Source organism: Stomoxys calcitrans, chromosome 1 (genome assembly GCF_963082655.1).
Source record: "Stomoxys calcitrans chromosome 1, idStoCalc2.1, whole genome shotgun sequence".
Classification (NCBI taxonomy): domain Eukaryota; kingdom Metazoa; phylum Arthropoda; class Insecta; order Diptera; family Muscidae; genus Stomoxys; species Stomoxys calcitrans.
In genome coordinates this window covers 209,223,175-209,245,020 of record NC_081552.1, presented here as the reverse complement: position 1 = coordinate 209,245,020, position 21,846 = coordinate 209,223,175, and the positions used below count along the sequence as shown (strand labels likewise).

The 21,846-nt window shown below is 40.4% G+C and overlaps 1 protein-coding gene across 1 annotated transcript in view; it reads left to right on the top strand.

The window, feature by feature from the left end:
- LOC131994024 (uncharacterized) overlaps positions 1 to 21,597 on the top strand; it is a 54,037-nt gene extending 32,440 nt beyond the window's left edge. Inside the window, exon 2 of the mRNA XM_059360087.1 lies at positions 21,292 to 21,597. Within this exon, the coding sequence (XP_059216070.1) occupies positions 21,292 to 21,358 (67 nt within the window). The 3' untranslated portion in view covers positions 21,359 to 21,597. The remainder of the gene's footprint in view (positions 1 to 21,291) is intronic.
- The last annotated feature ends 249 nt before the right edge of the window (positions 21,598 to 21,846 follow it).

Sequence of the window (21,846 nt, the reverse complement as noted above, 5' to 3'; positions counted from 1 at the left end):
ATATAGCTCGCTTATAAACCGATGTTCTGATTTTATTTCTTGAGCCGCTAGAGGGTGCAATACTTATCGGTTTGGATTGAAATTGTGCATAATGGCATCTACTATGGTCTCCAACATCCAAGCCAAGTATGGCCAGAAATGGTTCATAACCTGGTTAAGCTCATTAGCATGAATCAGAATCCGTTCAAACCTAATATGGCTCCCATAGAAACCCATCTGCCGATTATATTTTGAGCCTCTAGAGGGCATAACCTTATCCGATTTGGTTGAAATTTCGCACAGTAACTCTTTCTATGACTTCCCACTTACGTGTCAAATATGGTCTGAATCAATCTGATACAGATCCTATATAAACCAATCTCCCGATTTTACTTCTTGAGGCTCTAGAAGGCGTTATGCTTATCCGATTTGGTTGAAATTTCGCACAGTAACTGTTTCTATGACATTCAACATATGTGTCATATATGGTCTGAACCTGATATAGCTCGTTATTTATTATTATATATTTATTATTAAAACTATCGAAAATATCGAATGTTGCGATTATCGTTAGTTTGCCAGCTCTACTTCTTGAGCCTCTAGGGGTCGTTATTCTTATCCGATTTGGTTGAATTTTCGCACAGTGACTGTTTCTTTGGCTTTCAAGATATGTGTCGAATATGGTCTGAACCTGATATAGCTCGCTTATAAACCGATCTAAGCCAAGTATAGCCAGAATTGGTTCATAACCTGATAAAGATCCAATGGCATAAATCAGAATCGGTTCAAACCTGATATGGCTCCTATATAAACCGATCACTCGATTATTAGCTATTTGCCCTCTAGAGGGCGTAATTCTTATCCGATTTGTTTGAAATTTCACACAGCCACTATGACCTTCAACATACGTGTCGTATATGGTTTGAATCGGTCCATTACCTGATATAGCTCCCATATAAACCGATAGCCACATTGCACTTCTTGAGCCTCTAGAGGGCGTTATGCTTATCCGATATGGTTGAAATTTCGCACAATAACTCTTTCTATGATATTCAACATATGTGTCAATTATGGTCTGAACCTGTTATAGCTCCTTTATAAACCTATGTTCTGATTTTAATTCTTGAGCCGCTAGAGGGCGCTAAATCTATCCGATTTGATTGACATTTTCCTCAATGTCATCTACTATGGTCTTCAACATCCAAGCCAAGTATGACCAGAATTGGTTCATAACCTGATAAAGATCCAATGGAAGAATCAGAATCGGTTCAAACCTGATATGGCTCCTATATAAACCGATCTCCCGATTATTAGTTCTTTGCCCTCTAGAGGGCGTAATTCTTATCCGATTTGTTTGAAATTTCACACAGCCACTCATTCTATGGCCTTCAACATACGTGTCGTATATGGTTTGAATCGGTCCATTACCTGATATAGCTCCCATATAAACCGATAGCCACATTGCACTTCTTGAGCCTCTAGAGGGCGTTATGCTTATCCGATTTGGTTGAAATTTCACACAATAACTGTTTCTATGGCATTCAACATATGTATCAAATATGGTCTGAACCTGATACAGCTCCATTATAAACCGATGTCCTGATTATATTTCTTGAACCACTAGAGGGCACAATACCTATCCGATTTAATGGAAATTTTGCACAATGGCATCTACTATGGTCTCCAACATCCAAGCCAAATATAGCCAGAATTGGTTCATAACCTGATTAAGCTCCAATAGCATAACAATTTTTATCCATTATCCTTTGTTTCCTCATAAAGAGATACCGTGCAAAAACTTGACAAATGCGATCCATGGTCATACTCAATCCAAAATATTGGTTGCCCAAAAAGTAATTGCGGATTTTTTAAAAGAAAGTAAATGCATTTTTAATAAAACATAGAATTACTTTTTGGGCAACCCAATAGCATATGTTTACCGGTATTATTCTTAGCTTTATTTCAACACTGGTGTCAATCATTTCGGTTACGGCGATGTCCAGTTACTGACTATCTCAGAGCTGTGGATCCCAGCTTTTTCCATATTCTTAATTTGCTCCGTTTTACAAGGCGTACTGGTAGTTGATACCTTCCATTTCGTTTTCTCTCCATTTACTGCCAGACCCATTTTCACTGACTCTCTTCCAATTCCTGCAAAGGCTGCAATTACTACTTCCGGTATCGCCCGGTTTTTACTTTTAGAGCCTTTGTAAGCCCATTTATCAACCGCCATGCTCAAAAATTTAGCAAAACGCTTTTTTTCACACCTAGCACAACTTTTTCGGATTAAAATCAAATTTGGTTCATATCCAGATATAGCTTCCATATATATCTTTTAACCGTTGTGGACTTTTAAAGCTGTATTAGCTAGGAGGTCCCTTACCACTGAGCTTAAAACGTGAATCGAACAGCACTCATTGATAAGAGAGAAGTTTGCCGCTGTTCCTTAATGGAATGTTCATAGACAAATTTGCATTTGCATTAGCCGAGATTTTGATTTAATCTTTTCAAAACTTAGCATAAGGTAAAAAATTTCATGAAAATCGGTCAAGATTTAAATATAGCTCACATGCATAGAGATGGGCGATGGGTAAATATACCTATTGGGTATTTACCGGGTAAATTGGGTAAATACCCGGGTACTTACCCATATACACCCAAATGCTGGGTATTTATAATTTTGCAGATATCTTGGGTATAAAAACATTTTCCAAAAAAATGTTTGATGATTTCTTTTTCTTTGTACATAAACCTGACCTTGAGATCTTATAAAATCAAAATTTATTTATATACTAGCTGGACCGGGCCCGCTCCGCCGCGTCTTCTTTTACTTGATATGGAACAAAATGTTTCTTGGAATATTTATTTTCGACAGTTAAAGAGCTTTGGAGTATGGGCCCTAAAAACTATGAATATCGGGTCTTGATGACCCAAATTGTCTTGGTGAGCAAATACGCCCATCTTGGGGGTTGTTATGGTGTTCTAACGTCCCCTAGACATTTGGTCCCGAATGTTGATATCAGATTCATGATGTACTCCCAAATACCCTTTATTTGAGCTCAAATTTTCCATACTCGGCAAACATGACCGGTTTGGGGGGTGTTTAGGGGGATGCGGCGGCCTCTCAGTGACTTTATATCAGATTTGTGTTCTTCTCTAAAAACCCTCTTATTTGAGCCCCATATTGCAATGGTCAGCAAATACTTACCATTTGGGTGGTGTTGTGAGGGTGGCGTGGCCCCATAGACAATTTTCCCGAATATTGATATCAAATTCGTGCTTTACTCCCAAAGACCTTTCAATTGAGCCCCATATTGCTATGGTCGTAAATTTGTCCCCTTTGGGGGATGTTTTTGGTGAGAGGCGGGCCCCCATTCGTATTCTACATTCAAATACCTTTTATTTAAGCCCCATATTTCCATATTTCCCCCCCTTCAGATATCAAAATATGTAGTACCCTATTTTCACCACGGGGTCATTGAAAATTTCAAGAAAATCGGTTCATCCGTTTCTGAGTCTATAAGGAACACACAAACAAACACACAAACAAACACAAATTGATTTTTATATATAAGATAGCCGCTATATAGACCGACCTCCAGACTTAAGGTCTTGAGGCAATAAATTGCAAATTTTTCATTCAATTTCGATGAAATTTGGTACATTAAGTTCTGGTAGGCCCTTACCCAATTCTGTGAATTGTGGTCCAGATAGGACCATATTTGAATGTAGCTGCCCTATAGATCGACCGCCCCTTTTCTCCAGATATAGGCTATTTATGCCATAAAAGATCCATTCATTACCCGATTTCGATGAAATTTTGTAAAGTGAGTTCTGGCAGACCCTTACCTATTCCTCTCAAAAATTGGCCAGATCGCACCATATTTGGATATAGCTGCCATATAAACCGATCCCCAGACATAATGTATTGAGCCCATAAAAGACGTATTTTTCAACCGATTTTAATGGAACAATAAGACTTGGTACCCCTCCATACCCTTTTGTTGAATATCGTCCAGATCGTACCATATCTGGACGATTGAGAGTATTAAGCCTATAAAAGGAGCATTTTTCATTCGATTTCGATGAAATTTGAACCAGTGAGCTTTGGTACCCCTCTACACCTTTTTCTTAAATATCGTCCAGATCGGACCATTTTTGGATATACCTGCCATACAGACAGATCTCTTTATATACTGTATTGAACCCATAAAAGGAGCATTTTTCATCTTTCATCTAGCTGCCATATAGTCCGATCGGCCGATATAAAGTATTGAGACTATAAAAGGTGGATTTTTCATTCGATTTCGATGAAATTTGAACCAGTGAGCTTTGGTGACCTTCTACACATTTTTCTTTAATACCGTCCAGATCGAACCATATTTGGATATAGCTGCCATACAGACATATCTCTCTATATACAGTATTGAACCCATAAAAGGAGCATTTTTCATCCTATTTTGATGAAATCTGAAACAGTGAGTTTTGGTACCCCTCTACACCTTTTTGTTGAATATCATCCAGATCGGACCATATATGGCTTGGTGTGCCGACTGCGGTTTATAAAGCTCATCTGGCAATCCTTTAGTCCCTGCTGCTTTCGACCTATTTCTAGCTGGACGACATACTTTAGATTACTTCTTCAGGATGTAGTTTGAAGGTATCTACGGAGTTCAGCAGCTCCTGTCATATCTTTTAAGGAGGGTAGGTTCATATCAAAATCATTTATTTGATGGCTTGTTTTTATACCCAACACCATAGCATGGAGGTGTTTTAATCTAGTCATTCCGTTTGTAACACCTTGAAATATTCGACTAAAACCCCATAAAGTCTATATAGTCTTGATCGTCTCGACGCTCTGAGTCGATCTAGCCATGTCGCTCTGTCGAAATCACGATAGCGGTTGAAAGCGTAGAGCTAGCCACTTGATGAAGGTTTTTGGGGATTGCAAATGGGCCATATCGGTTCAGATTTAGATGTAGCTTCCATATAAACCGATTCCCCGATTTGACTTCTTGAGCCCCTGGAAGCCGCAATTTTTGTCCGATTTGGCTGAAATTTTGCATGCGGTATTCTGTTATGACTTCCAACAACTGTGGCAAGTACGGTCCAAACCGGTCTATAACCTGATATAGCTCCTATAAAAACCGATCTCCCGATCTGACTTTTTGAGCCTTTAAAAGCCTCAATTTTTGCCCGATTTGGATGAAATTTTGCAGGTAGTGCTCTGTTTTGACGTCCAACATCTATGTTTTGACGTCCAATATTTGTGCCTAGTACGGTCCAAATCGGTCCACGACCTAATATAGTTCCCATGTAAACCGGTCTCTCGATCATCCTTGTTCGGTTCCTAGCTTTAATGTTTGTTATTTTGACAGAAGTTTGTTATGTAGAATAAAATTATACCCACCAACTAAATTTATTTTGTATACATCCATGGTGGTGGGTTCCCAAGATTCGGCCCTAACGAACTAAGCGCGCTTTTACTTGTTTTGTATTAATGTTTGATTTCATTCCAGCTCTTCAGTGCCACAAAGTGCATCCATGCTTCTATTCCTTTGCATTCTCCCCATATGCCTTCATTACGCTACGCTTGCTGCACGACACTCCAACTCTTATCATGGTCTCTTTGCTGTATATTAAACTTCGACTTACATCAAGCTTTCTAAGGAACCATTGAAGCAGATACAGTTGTTGGCACATTTTTTTTTATTATTTCTTTTTCCCTTTTAAATCATGTTCAAACAAAATGATTTCTATTTAATATTCAGTTGTTAAAGCACCTCTCGTTTCACATAAATATCCATAAATTTAAGTTTCTTGTGTTATCATGAAACCAATGCATGAGCAACACGGAAAAGGAACCGGAAGGAGTGGCAATACACACTCGTTCAACAAACGAATACATCACGTACCCATCTCTAATGGCTGAAAACATGTGACGCAAATGTGGAACTATTGTTGCTGGGACAAGTGCTACTTTGATGAGAACTGAGTTGGAAACATTCATTGAAGCATTGTCGAAACGACAGGTATGCATGGCAAATGCACAAAGATGCCATCAGTTAGCGGAATCTGAGGAATAGTGACAATCGAATTATTTACTTTGAATACAAGCTTTAAATATTTCCTCAAAAACACATGGGTTGTTCTTTTATTTAAGTTATGACAAACCAGAGAATTGATTTTTGAAGTTTAAAAATTTGTGTTTTCTTTTCGGGTCATATAAAAAACGATGTGGCCGTACCAAATCTTGATTCCACCACCACCTTAGATTCTGCTACAAATTTACTCAAATGAAATTAGGTGAAGAGCATACATACCAAATTTTACGCAATTAGCGAACTTCTAGGAACCGTAGAAGACTAATGGACAGGTCTGTTTACATGAGAGATGACCTTCCTATAATGGTTATAGACCGATTTCGATCGAACTCGGTCACGGTCACGGAAGTCATAACAAAACACTTTGTGCGAAATTTCAGCCAAATCGGATTCAATTGCGGCTTCCAGGCGCTAAAGAAGTAAAATCAGAAGATCGTTTTATGTGCGAGCTACATCTTAATCTGAATGGATATAGGCCATTTGTAATACTCAACGACCTAAATCAATAAAAAGTATCGGTCCAAAATTTCAAGCGGATATCTTTAGTTGTTCGAATACTATCGTGATTTCAATAGACGGAAAGACGGAAAGACGGACGGACATGACTACATCGGCTAAGAATGTCAAAACGATCAAGAACACTCATATGTAATTTAAGGCTTCCCAAATCAATATTTCGAGGTGCTATAAACGGAATGACTAGACCAGTATACGCTTCATTCTATGGTGTTGGGTATAAAAATTTACCTCAACCTCAATACCAAAATATTGTGATATAATCCAAAAATCCAAACAAAGCCAAAATTCATCGAAGCACCTTAAAAAGATAAACAATGGAGTTCATGTAGTCACAATCTTCCAAATCGAACCCTCCGCTGACGATGCGATGACAATCCTGCCCTTTACCATCGCATCGCTCCAGTTTACCGTCACACAGTGGTAGAAAACAGAAAACAAGTAAAAGCGTGCTAAGTTCGGGCGGGCCGCATCCTTAATACCCTTCACCATGGATCGCATACGTCAAGTTCTTTGAATGAAATTTTCTAATAAAATAATACCCTGTACCAGAGTAGTGGTGTAAGGCATAAAAACAGCAGGTACAGAACAAATAAAATGGCGTTAAGTTGGGCCAAGCCGAACTTTGGATACCCACCACCTCGTGTATATATGGAAACCACTTTTCGTCAAAATCCGAAATCGAAAGATCGGTCTATATGGCGGCTATATTCAAATCTGGACCGATCTGGGCCAAATTGCAGAAGTATATCGAGGGCTTGACACAACTCACTGTCCCGAATTTCGGCGAAATCGGACAAAAATGCGCCTTTTATGGGCCTAAGACGTTACATCGAGAGATCGGCCTATATGGCAGTTATATCCAAATCTGGGCCGATCTGAGTCAAATTGATGAAGGATTTCGAAGGACCTAACACAACTCACTGTCCCAAATTTTGGCAACATCGGCCTTTAATGAGGCCAAAACCTTAAATCGAGAGATTGGTCTACATGGCAGCTATATCCAAATCTGGACCGATCTGACCCAAATTGATGAAGGATATCGAAGGGCCTAACACAACTCATTGTCCCAAATTATGGCAAAATTGGACAATAAATGCGCCTTTTATGGGCCCAAGGGCCTAATACAACTCACTGTCCCAAATTTCGGCAACATCGGCCTTTTATGAGCCCAAAACCATAAATCGAGAGATTGGTCTACATGGCAGCTGTATCCGAATATGAACCGATCTGGGCCAAATTGAAGGGTGATATCGAAGGGCCTAACACAACTCACTGTCCCAAATTATGGCAAAATTGGACAATAAATACGCCTTTTATGGGCCCAAAACCTTAAATCGAGAGATCGGTCTATATGGCAGCTATATCCAAATCTGGACCGATCTGAGTCAAATTAGTAACGAATGTCGGAGGTCCTGACACAACTCACTGTCCCAAATTTAGGCGGAATCGGACAATAAATGCGTCTTTTATGGGCCCAAGACTTTAAATCGAGAGATCGGTCTATATGACAGCTATTTCCAAATCTGGACCGATCTAGGCCAAATTGAAGACGAGTGTTGAAGGGCCTAACATATTTTACTGTCCCAAATTTTTGGCAAAATTGGACAATAAATACGCCTTTTATGGGCCCAAACCCTTAAATCGAGAGATCGGTCTATACGGCAGCTATATCCAAATCTGGACCGATCTGAGCCAAATTGAAGAGGGACGTCAAAGGTTCTAACACAACTCACTGTCCCAAATTTTGGCAAAATTGGACAATAAATACCCCTTTTATGGGCCCAAAACCTTAAATCGAGAGATCGGTCTATATGGCAGCTATATCCAAATCTGGACCGATCTGAGTCAAATTGATAACGAATGTCGGAGGTCCTGACACAACTCTTTGTCCCAAATTTAGGCGAAATCGGACAATAAATGCGCCTTTTATGGGCCCAAGATTTTAAATCGAGAGATCGGTCTATATGGCAGCTATTTCCAAATCTGGACCGATCTAGGCCAAATTGAAGACGAGTGTTGAAGGGCCTAACACATTTTACTGTCCCAAATTTTGGGAAAATTGGACAATAAATACGCCTTTTATGGGCCCAAACCCTTAAATCGAGAAATCGGTCTATACGGCAGCTATATCCAAATCTGGAACGATCTGAGTCAAATCGATAAAGGATGTCGAGGGGCCTAACACAACTCGCTTTAACAAATTTCGAAGAAATGGGTTAATAAATGAGCCTTTTATGGGCCTAAGACCTTAAATCGAGAGATCGTCCTATATGGCAGCTATATCCAGTTCTCTACCGATCTGAGCCAAATTGATGAAGGATGTCGAAGGGACTAACACAACTCACTGTCCCAAATTTTGGCAAAATTGGACATTAAATGCACCTTTTATGGGCCCAAGGGCCTAATACAACTCACTGTCCCAAATTTCGGCAACATCGGCCCAAAACCTTAAATCGAGAGATTGGTCTACATGGCAGCTGTATCCGAATATGAACCGATCTGGGCCAAATTGAAGGGTGATATCGAAGGTCCTAACACAACTCACTGTCCCAAATTTCAGCAAAATCAGATAATAAATCTAGCTCTAATGGGCCCAAGACCTTTAGCTGGCGGATCGGTTTATATAGGGGCTATATTATGATATAGTCCGATATAGCCCATTTTAGAGCATAGCCTGCTTATGGACAAAACAAGAATCTGTGCAAAGTTTCAGCTCAGCAACTCTATTTTTAAAGACCGTTGCATGATTTTAACAGACTGACGGACGGACAGAGGGATGGACATGGCTAGATCGTCTTAGATGTTAAGGACGACCAAGAATACCCTTATAAAGCCGGAAATGCTGTTGGGAGCAACGTGTTTGCTGTGGTTTTACATCTAAAATCGCAGGAAGGGCATTTCGATGATGTGTGGAGTTGCATGTACTCAACCGGGTTTCGTGACCCATTGAACGGAAAGAGTTTGAATAGTGCTTTGTCCCTAACCACGGGGGAGGACACGCCCAGACAATGTGAACTCAAATTGGTACACATGCTAGCTTCGTCTATGTATGGGGGCCTTGATAGACGCATCGTTTTCACCCGGGGTTAAGAGCGCTGCAGGATTAGACCATCATGGCAGGTGCCTGCATAAAACACCATTTGGACTTTACAAGACACTGATACTACCCGTGTTGTTATATGGCATGGATACTTGTGAAAGCAGATGAGGCAGTGCGTGGAGTGTTTGAGAGAAAGATTCTTCGTAAAATATAAGGACCAGTTAGCGTTAATGGAGAATATAGGTGTCGTATGAACCACGAGCTGTATGACGACGATAGCCTAGTTACACCTATCAAAATACAACAGCTGCGTTGGCTAGGTCATGTTGTCAGAATGGATGAAGCAACTCCAGCAAAGAAGTCTTTTGAAGGCAAACACGGTGGTACACGCAAAACGGGAAGACCAAAAGCCCGATGGAAAGATCAAGTTGTGGGAGACAACTTGGTGTCAGGGATTATGAAATGAGCGCAAAAGATCGAGACGCTTGGAACACCATTCTACATTTGGCTAGTGGAAAAAATGTTCTCCCATGCGCCGAGTTTGATACTAATCGAACCATATTTTGTAATAGCAATAGGTTCACAAATGGTGCATTTTTTAATCAGATTTTAACGAAATGTGGCATAAACAAATTATGGTCCGGTTAGGACCACAATTGAATTGAATTTTGGAGACTATAATAGGTCGAGTAAGAATTACGCCATTTAGGGGCTCAAGAAGTAAAATTGAGAGATAGCTTTATATGGGAGCTGTATAAGGCTATAGACCGATTCGGACCATATCTAAAGCGTATGTTAAAGGTCATGGGAGAAGTCGTTGTACACAAATTACAGCTAAATCGGATAATTATTGCGCCCTCTGGAGGCTCAAGAAGTCAAGATCCAAGATCGGTTTTAATGACAGCTATATCAGGTTATGGATCGATTTAAACCATACTTTGTACAGTTGTTAGAAGTTATAACAAGACACGTCGTGCAAAATTTTAGCCAAATCGGATATGAAATGCGCCCTCTAGTAACTCAAGAAGTCAAGATCCCAGATCGGTTTTAATGACAGCTATATCAGGTTATGGGCCGCTTTAAACCATACTTAGCACAATTTTTAAAAGTTATAACAAAACACGTCGTGCGAAATTTGAGCCAAATCGGATATGAAATGCGCCCTCTAGTGACTCAAGAAGTCAAGATCCCAGATCGGTTTAAATGGCACCTATATGAGGTTATGGGCCGATTAGAACCACACTTAGCACAGTTGTTGAAAGTCATAACAGAATACAACGTGCAAAATTTCAGTCAAATTGGAAAGAAATTGTGCCCTCAAGACGCTCAAGGAGTCTAGACCCCGTATATTGTAGATTTATATGACAGCTATATCAGGTTATGGACCGATTACAACCATACTTAGCACAGTTGTTGGAAATCAAAAGAAAACACCTAATGCCAAATATCAGCCAAATCAGATAGGAATTGCGCCCTCTAGTGGCTCAAGAAGTCAAGATCCAAGATCGGTTTATATGGCAGCTATATCAAGACATGGACCGTTATAGTCCATTTACAATCCCAACTGACCTACACTAATAAGAAGTATTTATGTAAATTTTTAAGCGGCTAGCTTTGCTCCTTTAAAAGTTAGCGTGCTTTCGACACACAGACGGACGGACAGACGGACGGACAGACGGACGGACAGACGGACGGACAGACGGACGGACAGACGGACGTATCGACGGACGAACATGGCTAGATCGACCAGGTTCAAATCCTGGCGAGACCAAGAGCAAAAATTTTTCCTTAGTGGAATGTTCATGGGCAAAATTTACATAAACCGGTCTGCGGATCATTCCCATTCGGTTCCTAGAAGCTTTAATTTTTGGTGGTTTAACAAATGTTTGACAGAAGTGTCCATGGTGGTGGGTTCCCAAGATTCGGTCCGGCCAAACTAACCACGCTTTTACTTGTTATACCCTACTGTGGTACAGGTCGGTTGTGTAGATCGGTTGAGATTCTAAATGGGCCAAATCGGTCCATGTTTTGATATAGCTGCCATATAAACCGATCTTGGGTCTTGACTTCTTGAGCCTCTAAAGGGCGCAATTCTCGTCCTATTTGACTGAAATTTTGCACGTAGTCTTTTGGTATCACTCCCAACATCTGCAATAAGTATGGTTCAAATCGGAGCATGTTTTGATATAGCTGCCGTACAAACCGATCTTGGGTGTTGACTTCTTGAGCCAATAAAGCGCGCAATTCTCATCCGATTTGGCTAAAATGTTGCATGAGGTGTTTTGTTAGGACTTCCAATAAGTGTGCTAAATATGGCGGAAATCGGTACATAACCTGATATAGCTGCCATATAAACCGATCTGGGATCTTGACTTCTTGAGCCAATGGAGCGCGCAATTCTCATCCGATTTGGCTGAAATTTTGCATGAGGTGTTTTGTTAGGACTTCCAACAACTGTGCTGAGTATGGTTTATATTGGTTCATAACCTGATATAGCTGCCATATAAACCGATCTGGGATCTTGACTTCTTGAGCCTCTAGAGGGCGCAATTCTCATTCTATTTGGCTGAAATTTTGTACAACGGCTTCTCTCATGACCTTCAACATACATGTCTAATATGGTTTGAATCGATCAATAGCTTCATGCAGCTCCCATATAAACCTATCTGCCGATTTTGCTCCTTGAACCCTTACAAGGCGCAATTTTTATCCGAGTGAACTGAAATATTAGACAATGACTTCTACAATGTTCAGCATTCATTTATGGTCCGAGTCGAACTATAACTTGATATAGCTCCTATAGCATAACAGTTGTTCTTCAATATTCTATGTTTACCTGACTTTCCCTACTCTTGTTGTTGTTGTTTTTTTTTTGCCATCATATTTAAGATATCGACATGAGACTTTAGTTTCGAAGATTACGAACAAATTATTAACTCATTATCATTAATATTGGAATTACATTTTCTCTTCAGTGTGGATTCAATGGTTTCTCACAGTCAGTTGCCTTTTGCAACTCATTTTGCCCACATTGAATTGCCAAAAAAAAAGAAACATAATTTCCGGAATATTTGCTGATAGATAATTTATACCAAACTGGTAATCATAGGCACATTGCCAACTGACACAATCTCTTGGGCGGGCAAAACCTTGGTATACTGAAAATGAAACTGCAAATTACAATCGCTGTTTCAAATTTTTACAACTATTTCTTTGGGCGGGGGTATTTATGAGATCATTATAAATTGTCCACAAACTGATTTTATTTTCCATTTCGTTGCATTTCTACCGGCGTCAACGATTCATCGTCAAATGGTAGCACACAGCTAAATCAGTTCTCCTATGGCTATGGATGCTCTGCATTTGGATTCTTGCCAATATGCAATTTTCCACCAAGGCAATGTGCGTTTGCTCTGCTCTCTCTCGCTCTCTGTCATATGGAAATAGGCCAATGGGGCATTGGGCTGGCTATGTTTTTGAATAGGCTATGGGGAGGCTTACTTTCATTAACAACTGGCGACAATGGAACATTAAGTTGTCTGCCACAGGTAGCACAGAGGAAACTTATGTGCTATTCTGCTGAATTTATCTTTGGAAAAATCTGAATTATTGTCATACCTTAGTTTGGCAAATGCGACAATAAACTACCGAATAATCAAGTGGGCCTATGGGAAACAAATGAAAAAAAAAAATCATATGATCAGTAGATGGTAAGAAAAACGATGATTTATAGACTTTTTATAAGCATAAATTTCAAGAAGAATTCAATACTAAATAATGTATGGCGAAAATTGAGTCTTTATTTCCTCTGACACTTTCAAACTTGTAACCTTTAGTTTATCCACAACCTTTGGTCGACAAGGTCATGTGACTAAAAATGCGACATGCTGGAGATAGGTTAGGGTTAGGTTAGGTTTAAGTGGCAGTCTGTTATCAGACTCACTTAGACGTTTTCGTCCAGAAGAAGGAATATGCCTTCTAGTTACTACCGTTGAACCATCCAGATCGCTTTGAAAAGCCCAATAACTTGCGAAAGTTCACATCCGCTAAATCAGTCCAGTTCTCAAGGAAATAAGAACCTAAAGTGGAACTTCTTCTAATTCCTAGTGTGGCACACACACACACACAGAAGGTGTCCTATACTCTCTTCTTCTTTGATGTCCTCACAGCTTCTGCAAAAGTCGTTGCTGGCAACCTTCAGTCTGTCAGCATGTCTTCCGATTAGACAGTGACCTGTCATGACGGACACTATGAATGAGACGACTTTTCTAGCCAATGACAGCAAAGCGCTAGACCTCCTCAAGATTAGATTAGGTCACATAGTTTTGGAATGCTTACAGCCGCCTCTTTGTGACCATCTATCATTCGTTGTCCTTCGGGCCTGGTCCTGAAAACTTAGCTTACATGTCGCTAGAGGCATACCCACAGATTCCAGTATCCCTGGAATGTGTAAGGTAGTTTCTAGTCTCCCAAGCTCGTCCGCTTTACAATTCACTGGCATACCTCTGTGGCCCGGCAGTGTAGTTTGGAACCATTCGTATAGAAGTCTATGTAATTTCTGTTACCAGGTATATCGTAGTTCCAATCGGTTCTATCGGGAATAGGGGTTCAGTACTTTTCATCAAAAATGCGGCTCAGGTAGGGTGTAATCCACACTGCCTGGAAAATCGGATATTGTATGAAGGATAAGACGGTGTCCGTAGCCGCCACATGATCAATGAGAAAGCTCCCCTAACCTCACGGCTGTGATCGCTGCAATTTGTCTAGCCACAATGTCCAGAGGTATTAGGTCTAACATTAAATTCAGTGCATCAGATGGTGTCGTCCTCAGTGCATGTGTGATGCACATACAAACCATTCTTTGGATCTTGTTGAGTATTTAACAGTAGGTAAATTTTTGAAGCGCCGTCCACCAGACTACAACACCATATAGCATTATAGGTCTGACAACTGTAGAACAGGTGAATTTTGAACTGTTCAGCCATCTCGTTGAGAGATCTGCGACAGTCGAGGGCTGTTCTTGTGTTAAGAAATACGTTCTCCAGGTATTTAATGGCTGCCTGCCTGACTGAGAAGATATTTATACCAATCTTCTTCCTTAATTGCAAAGATCTCCGCTTGATACACACTACAGTGGTCGGGTAACCTTTTCGGTATGACCAGTTCTCGATCTTTTGAGTACACCCCAAAGCCCACCTGGTCGTTTAGTTTGGAACCATCGCAATAGAAGTCTATGTAACTTCTGTTACCAGGGATATCGTAGATCCAATCGGTTCTATCGGGAATAGGGGTTTAGTACTTCTCATCAAAAATGCGGATCAGGTAGGGTGTAATCCACACTGCCTGGAAAATCGGATATTGTATGAAGGATAAGACAGTGTCCGTAGCCGCCACATGATCAATGAGAAAGCTCCCCTAACCTCACGGCAGTGGTCGCTGCCATTTGCCTACCCACAATGACCAGAGGCATAAGATGTAGCATTCAATTCAGTGCATCAGATGGTGTCGTCCTCAGCGCAGGTGTGATGCACAAAGAAGCCATCCTTTGAATCCGGTTAAGTATTGAACAATAGGTGGATTTTTGAAGCGCCGTCCACCAGACCACAACACCATATAGCATTATAGGTCTGAAAACTGTACTACAGGTGAATTTTGAACTGTTCAGCTATTTCGTTGAGAAAACTGCGATAGTCGAGGGCGGTTCTTGTATTCAGAAATACATTCTTCAGTGATTTAATGGCTGCCTGGCTGTCTGAGAAGATATTTATACCAAACTTCTTCCTTAATTGCAAGGATCTCCGCTTGATACACACTACAGTGGTCGGGTAACCTTTTCGATATAAACAGTTCTAGATCTTTAGAGTACACCTCAAAGCCCACCTAGTCGTTTAGTTTGGAACCATCCCAATAGAAGTCCATGCAACTTCTGTTACCAGGGATGTCGTAATTCCAATCGGCTCTATTAGGAATAGTGGTACAGTAATTTTTATCAAAAAACGGCTCAGGTAGGGTGTAATCCACACTGCCTGGAACATCGGATATTGTATGAAGGATAAAACAGTGTCTAGAGGCATAAGATATAGCATTAAATTCAGTGCATCAGTGCGGTTGTGATGCACAAAGAAGCCATCCTTTGAATCCGCTTAAGTATTGGGCAGTGGGTGGATTTTTGAAGCGCCGTCCACCAGACCACAACACCATATAGCATTACAGGTCTGACAACTGCAGTATATACCCAATGCATGACACGCGGTCTAAACCCCCCAACTTTTGACAATGGCTCTCTTGCAGGTGTCCAGGGCAAGAGTTGCATTTCTTTCCCCTTTCCAAAATGTCGGATTTGAAGTTTAATTTCCTGTTCAGCAAAATACCCAGGTATTTTGAGCTATCTGTAAATGAAACATTCTCTCTATCCAAAGGAGACAAACTTGCAGCTTCTGCTGAAAAGAACTACTTTTCTCTTGCACCGATGTATACCCAGACCACCTTCGGTAGCCCACTTTGCTGTTGTATGTAGAGCTTCCTGAAGTATATCTCTTAGAGTGCTGAGAAACTTTCCCCTAACGGCAATTGCCACGTCATCAGCAAACGCCACGACCACTTTTACTCCATTTTCTTCCAGAGACAATAATATATAAGTAATGGCTATATTCCAAAGTAGAGGAGACAGTACACCGCCTTGAGGCGTTTCTCTGCTGATCTATCTTTTTAGATCCACAGATCCCAAGCCTTGCGTAATGCATCTTTTAGTAAGTAAGTTGTTTATAAACTTTCTTAGGGATGAGTTGATGCCCGGAAACTCCAACTCCTTCATGATTGACGTCGGTTTTACATTATTGAAAGCACCTTCAGTGTCAGCAAATGCTAACATTGTATATTCCTTGACAGCGAGAGAACCCTCTATATAGCCGACTAGGTCGCGAAGGGCTGTTTCAGTGGATTTGCCTTTACTTTATGCATGCTGTTGCCGCGACAGACGATCTCCAGGGATCTTTGCCCTAAGATATGTTTCGATCAACCTCTCAAGAGTCTTCAGCATAAAGGATGACAGACTAATAGGACGAAAATCTTTTGCCTTCGTGTGGTAGGGGTTTCCTCCCTTAGCCAGGATTCGAGTCTATCAGACACAGTTTGTTATTCAACCGGTGATATATCATAAGAGCCTGGCAACTTAATGAAGTCGAAACTTCCTACCTCCCAAAGGATTTTCGGCTCAGACACAATTTCCCTAATGGCCTCCGACGAATGCATACCAGTGACAACCTCTTCTGGCGCCACGTTTTCCGTTGGAGAATCTCCCGGGAAATGTGTATCAACGAGTAGTTCTAGTGTTTCTTCACTAGACATTCTCCATACATTCTCCGACTTCTGAATATACCCCACCGTAATAGGTCTCTAGGACAGAATCTTCCTTAGACAAACAGACCATGTATACCATTTTTGGACAAAATCGGAATCCAATGAATTGTCGTTGGAAGTACGAATTTGTATGGTTATCAAATGAATGGTATTTGAACGCAGAGTACAAATCTCTAATGTCAGGGACCAAGTAACTATGGGGCATTCCCACTTCTCAAAAACCCCCAAGTGACCAGGTGTATTAATTGGGACAATATAGGAATCCAATGAAAGGTTGTGGGATTTATGAATCTGATGTAAACATTTGGTTAGGGGTTCCGTCGCACCTCTTAAACTGCCAAAAGAGTGCGGAGGTATACCCACCGCACCCTAATAACGAGCATTTAGGCCGATTTGGTCAAAATGTTTATCAAATGTAGGATCAATTATGTATAAGTCTGATTAATATATTGGATCAAGTATTTAGAAGACTGCCCCACCACCATGAACCCAACAAATGATCATTTATGTTGAACCCCATTAAAAATCGGGTTGTGGCGAAGCTCATCGGTCCAGCTAGTCTTATATCTTCTTATATATAAAATTGAATTTGTATTTGTTTGTTCCGTGCAGACTCAAAAACGGCTGAACCGATTACCTTGAAATTTTCACAGATTGTGTAGGTTGATCTGGAAGGGAACAAAGGCTATATAATTTTTCGATATCGGAGGGGTGGGCGGACCCTCCCCCTTAAAAGTGAACCGATCGGGACAATATGGTACTCAAATGAAAGGTATTCAGGAGTAGAGTACGAATTTCATATTAAAAATTGGATCCAAGTAACTGGGGGGCCGCCCCAATTCCGAAACCACCTATAATAGGTTTTTTTGAACGATCATGACAATATGGGACTCAAATGAAAGATATTCCGGTAGTAGATTGCGAATATGGTCAGCAAGGAGTAATAGGCTTTATAATTTGTTGATTTCGGAAAAGTGGACCGATCGGGACAATATGGGTATCAAGGGGAAGTTATTGGAAAATAGAATGAGAATTTGGTACTAAAAATTGGGTCTGAGTACCCATAGGGTCGCCCAACCCCGAAATTCCCCCAAACACATATATTGGACGTTCATGTCAATATGGACCTCAAATAAAAGGTATTCGGTAGATCGAAGTATAGGGCGTAACTCTACGCCCCAAAAACGCCTTAAATGGGCATATGACCCATCATGACTATATGGGACTCGGTTTTTTTGTTTATTTCGTAGAATCAACAAGTAAAAGCGTGCTAAGTTCGGCCGGGCCGAATCTTATATACCCTCCACCATGGATCGCATTTGTCGAGTTCTTTTCCCGGCATCTCTTCTAAGGCAAAACAGGATATAAGAAAAGATTTCCTCTGCTATTAGAGCGATATCAAGATATGGTCCGGTTTGGACCACAATTAAATTATATGTTGGAGACCTATGTAAAATGTCAGCCAATTCGAATAAGAATTGCGCCCTTTGGGGGCTCAAGAAGTAAAATAGAGAGATCGATTTATATGGGAGCTGTATAGGGCTATAGACCTATTCAGACCGTAATAATGGTCATGAGAGAATCCGTCATACAAAATTTCAGGCAAATCGGATAATAATTGAGGCCTCTACAGGCTCAAGAAGTCAAGATCCCAGATCGGTTTATATGACAGCTCTATCAGGATATGAACCGATTTGAACCATACTTGGCACAGTTGTTGGATATCATGACATAACACGTCGTGCCAAAGCTCATTCAAATCGGATAAGAATTGCGCCCTCTAGAGGCTCAAGAAGTCAAGACCCAAGATCTGTTTATATGACAGCTATATTAGGTTATAAACCGATTTAAACCATTCTTGGCACAGTTGTTGCATATCATGACATAACACGTCGTGCGAAATTTCATTCCAATCGGATAAGAATTGCGCACTCTAGAGGCTCAAGAAGTCAAGACCCAAGATCGGTTTATATGGCAGCTATATCAGGTTATAAACCGATTTAAACCATACTTGGCACAGTTTTTGGATATCATAACAAAACACGTCGTGCACAATTTCATTCCAATCGGATAAGAATTGCGCACTCTAAAGGCTCAAGAAGTCAAGACCCAAGATCGGTTTATATGGCAGCTATATCAGGTTATGGACCGATTTGAACAATACTTGGCACAGTTGTTGGATATCATAACAAAACACTTCGTGCACAATTTCAATCCAATCGGATAAGAATTGCGCACTCTAGAGGCTCAAGAACTCAAGACCCAAGATCGGTTTATATGGCAGCTATATCAAAACATGGACCGATATGGCCCGTTTGCAATACCAACCGACCTACACTAATAAGAAGTATTTGGGCAAAATTTCAAGCGGCTAGCTTTACTCCTTCGGAAGTTAGCGTGCTTTCGACAGACAGACGGACGGACGGACGGACAGACGGACGGACAGACGGACGGACATGGCTAGATCGACATAAAATGTCGCGACGATCAAGAATATATATACTTTATGGGGTCTCAGACGAATATTTCGAGTAGTTACAAACAGAATGACGAAATTAGTATACCCCCCATCGTATGGTGGAGGGTATAAAAACGGATGAACCCATTTTCCTTTCCTTTTAACAGATTGTGTAAGTTTGTCTGGAAGGAAACATAGGCTATATAATTTTGAGATATCGGTTGGGGGCGGTTGTTGCTGTAGGGGTAACCAACAACGCCATCCAAAACCAAAAAGTTGACCGATATGCACAATATGGATATCAAATGAGAGGTATTGGAGACTAGAAAACGAATATCGTATTAAAATTTGGGTCCAATTACCCAGCGGGCCTCCCCAACCCAAAAACTCCTCTAAACAGATAAATGAAATGTATTCAACAATGGAAAAGTATTCGATAGTAGATTATAAATATGGCATGAAAAATTAGGTCCAAGTAATGGAAGGTTGCCCTACCCCAAAGTACCCCCAAATGGGCATATTAGCTGACCATGTCTATATGAGACTCAAATGAAAGCTAATTAAGAGTTGATTACGAATATGACATTTAAATTTGTGTTCAAGTCTAGGTGACGCTTTTCCTTCCACAAATAAGTCAAATAGGTTGAATGACCGAGTATGAAAATATGGAACTATTGGGTTGCCCAAAAAGTAATTGCGGATTTTTTAAAAGAAAGTAAATGCATTTTTAATAAAACTTAGAATGAACTTTAATCAAATATACTTTTTTTACATTTTTTTTCTAAAGCAAGCTAAAAGTAACAGCTGATAACTGACAGAAGAAAGAATGCAATTACAGAGTCACAAGCTGTGAAAAATTTTGTCAACGCCGACTATATGAAAAATCCGCAATTACTTTTTGGGCAACCCAATAAAATGAAATATATTTGAGAGTAGAAAACGAATTTGATATCCAATTTTGGAGCCAAGTGTTTGGGGGTACGTCCTTAAGCTCCCCCTAAACTAAACTTAATTTTCGATTATGGCAATATGGAGCTCAAATCAACGGTAAGAACCAATTTGATATCTATTTTAAGGGCAAAGTGCCGGTGGCCGCCCCAGCCCCAAAACACCCTCCAAACAGTTCATATTTACCGGACATGGCAATATGACGCTCACATTAAATGGATTTTGGAGTGCAGCACGAAGTTGATATCCATATTTGAGTCGAAATGGCTGAGAGCCATACCTCCCTCATTACCCTAAAAGCACCAGATCTCGCAGATTTTTTGCACTCCCACAGTCAAAACAAAACATGGTTTCTATTGTTGGGGGCGGGTGCCTCGCTGTCCAAAACCCGTCAAATGGGTATATAGACCAATCACGACAATATAGAGCTCAAACGAAAGGTGCTTGAGAGAAAAAAACGAATTTGATATCCAATTGAAGAGCCATGTGTTTAGGGAAATGCCCCACCCGAAAACACCTCCCTATTATATAAAAGCTATTTGATGTTTAAATTGATTGATTTTCGGGAAATTGATACTCATCCAGCCCATACTCAAACAAAATTTATTTACCGATCATGTTACTATGCACCTCTCATTATGGAGCTCATATAAAATGTATTTGAAAGTAGAGCACGAGGTGTCTAATTACAAATTGGGCCAAGTGTCTCTCTAAACTGGAAATATTTACCAATACGATAAAATAGGACTCAAAAGAGAGGTATTTGGGAGTGGAGTAAAAATTTACCCAGGAACCGAGAGGGAACACACTTCTCACACATCATTGAAAGCTTTCCGATAATACATTACGTAAAATGTTTAATAATTTTTTTCTTCTTTTTTCAGGCCAATGATTGCAATCCGAGTCGAGTTTAAGAAGGCATGCTGCAGAGCAACATCACATCGCAAGTAATAGCGCTTTAAGTTTGGCTGGGTAGAATCTTAGGTTAGGTTAGATTAGGTTGGAAAGAGCATGCAGATATTAATCCGCACCTTACCACTATGGACATACACCTAAGCCAATAATCGGCCTGTTGTGCGCTCTAAGTACTAAAAAATAACCTCGAAAAAGAAAATGTAGGTCAGGAGTTCCGTGCAACCAACAAAATTCTTAATTGTTCTCCAATCTACAGGTGTCTGTAAACCGCTAAAAACGGGCAATATAGAAACATAGGAAATGATCCAACGTCTCATTGTCTTTCTCACATGCTCTACACATGCTATCACTTGCCGCACTTATTCTGCATTAGTGAAGTCGTAGTACTATACTCCTTACTTTCTTTTAGTAATAGCCTCGTGTCCTTATGATCCGGATCTATCATAATATTTTCCTCCGATGGGGAAATCCGGATCGTGGGTAGACATCTCTACCCAATGTACAGTTCCATCTGACCTATACTA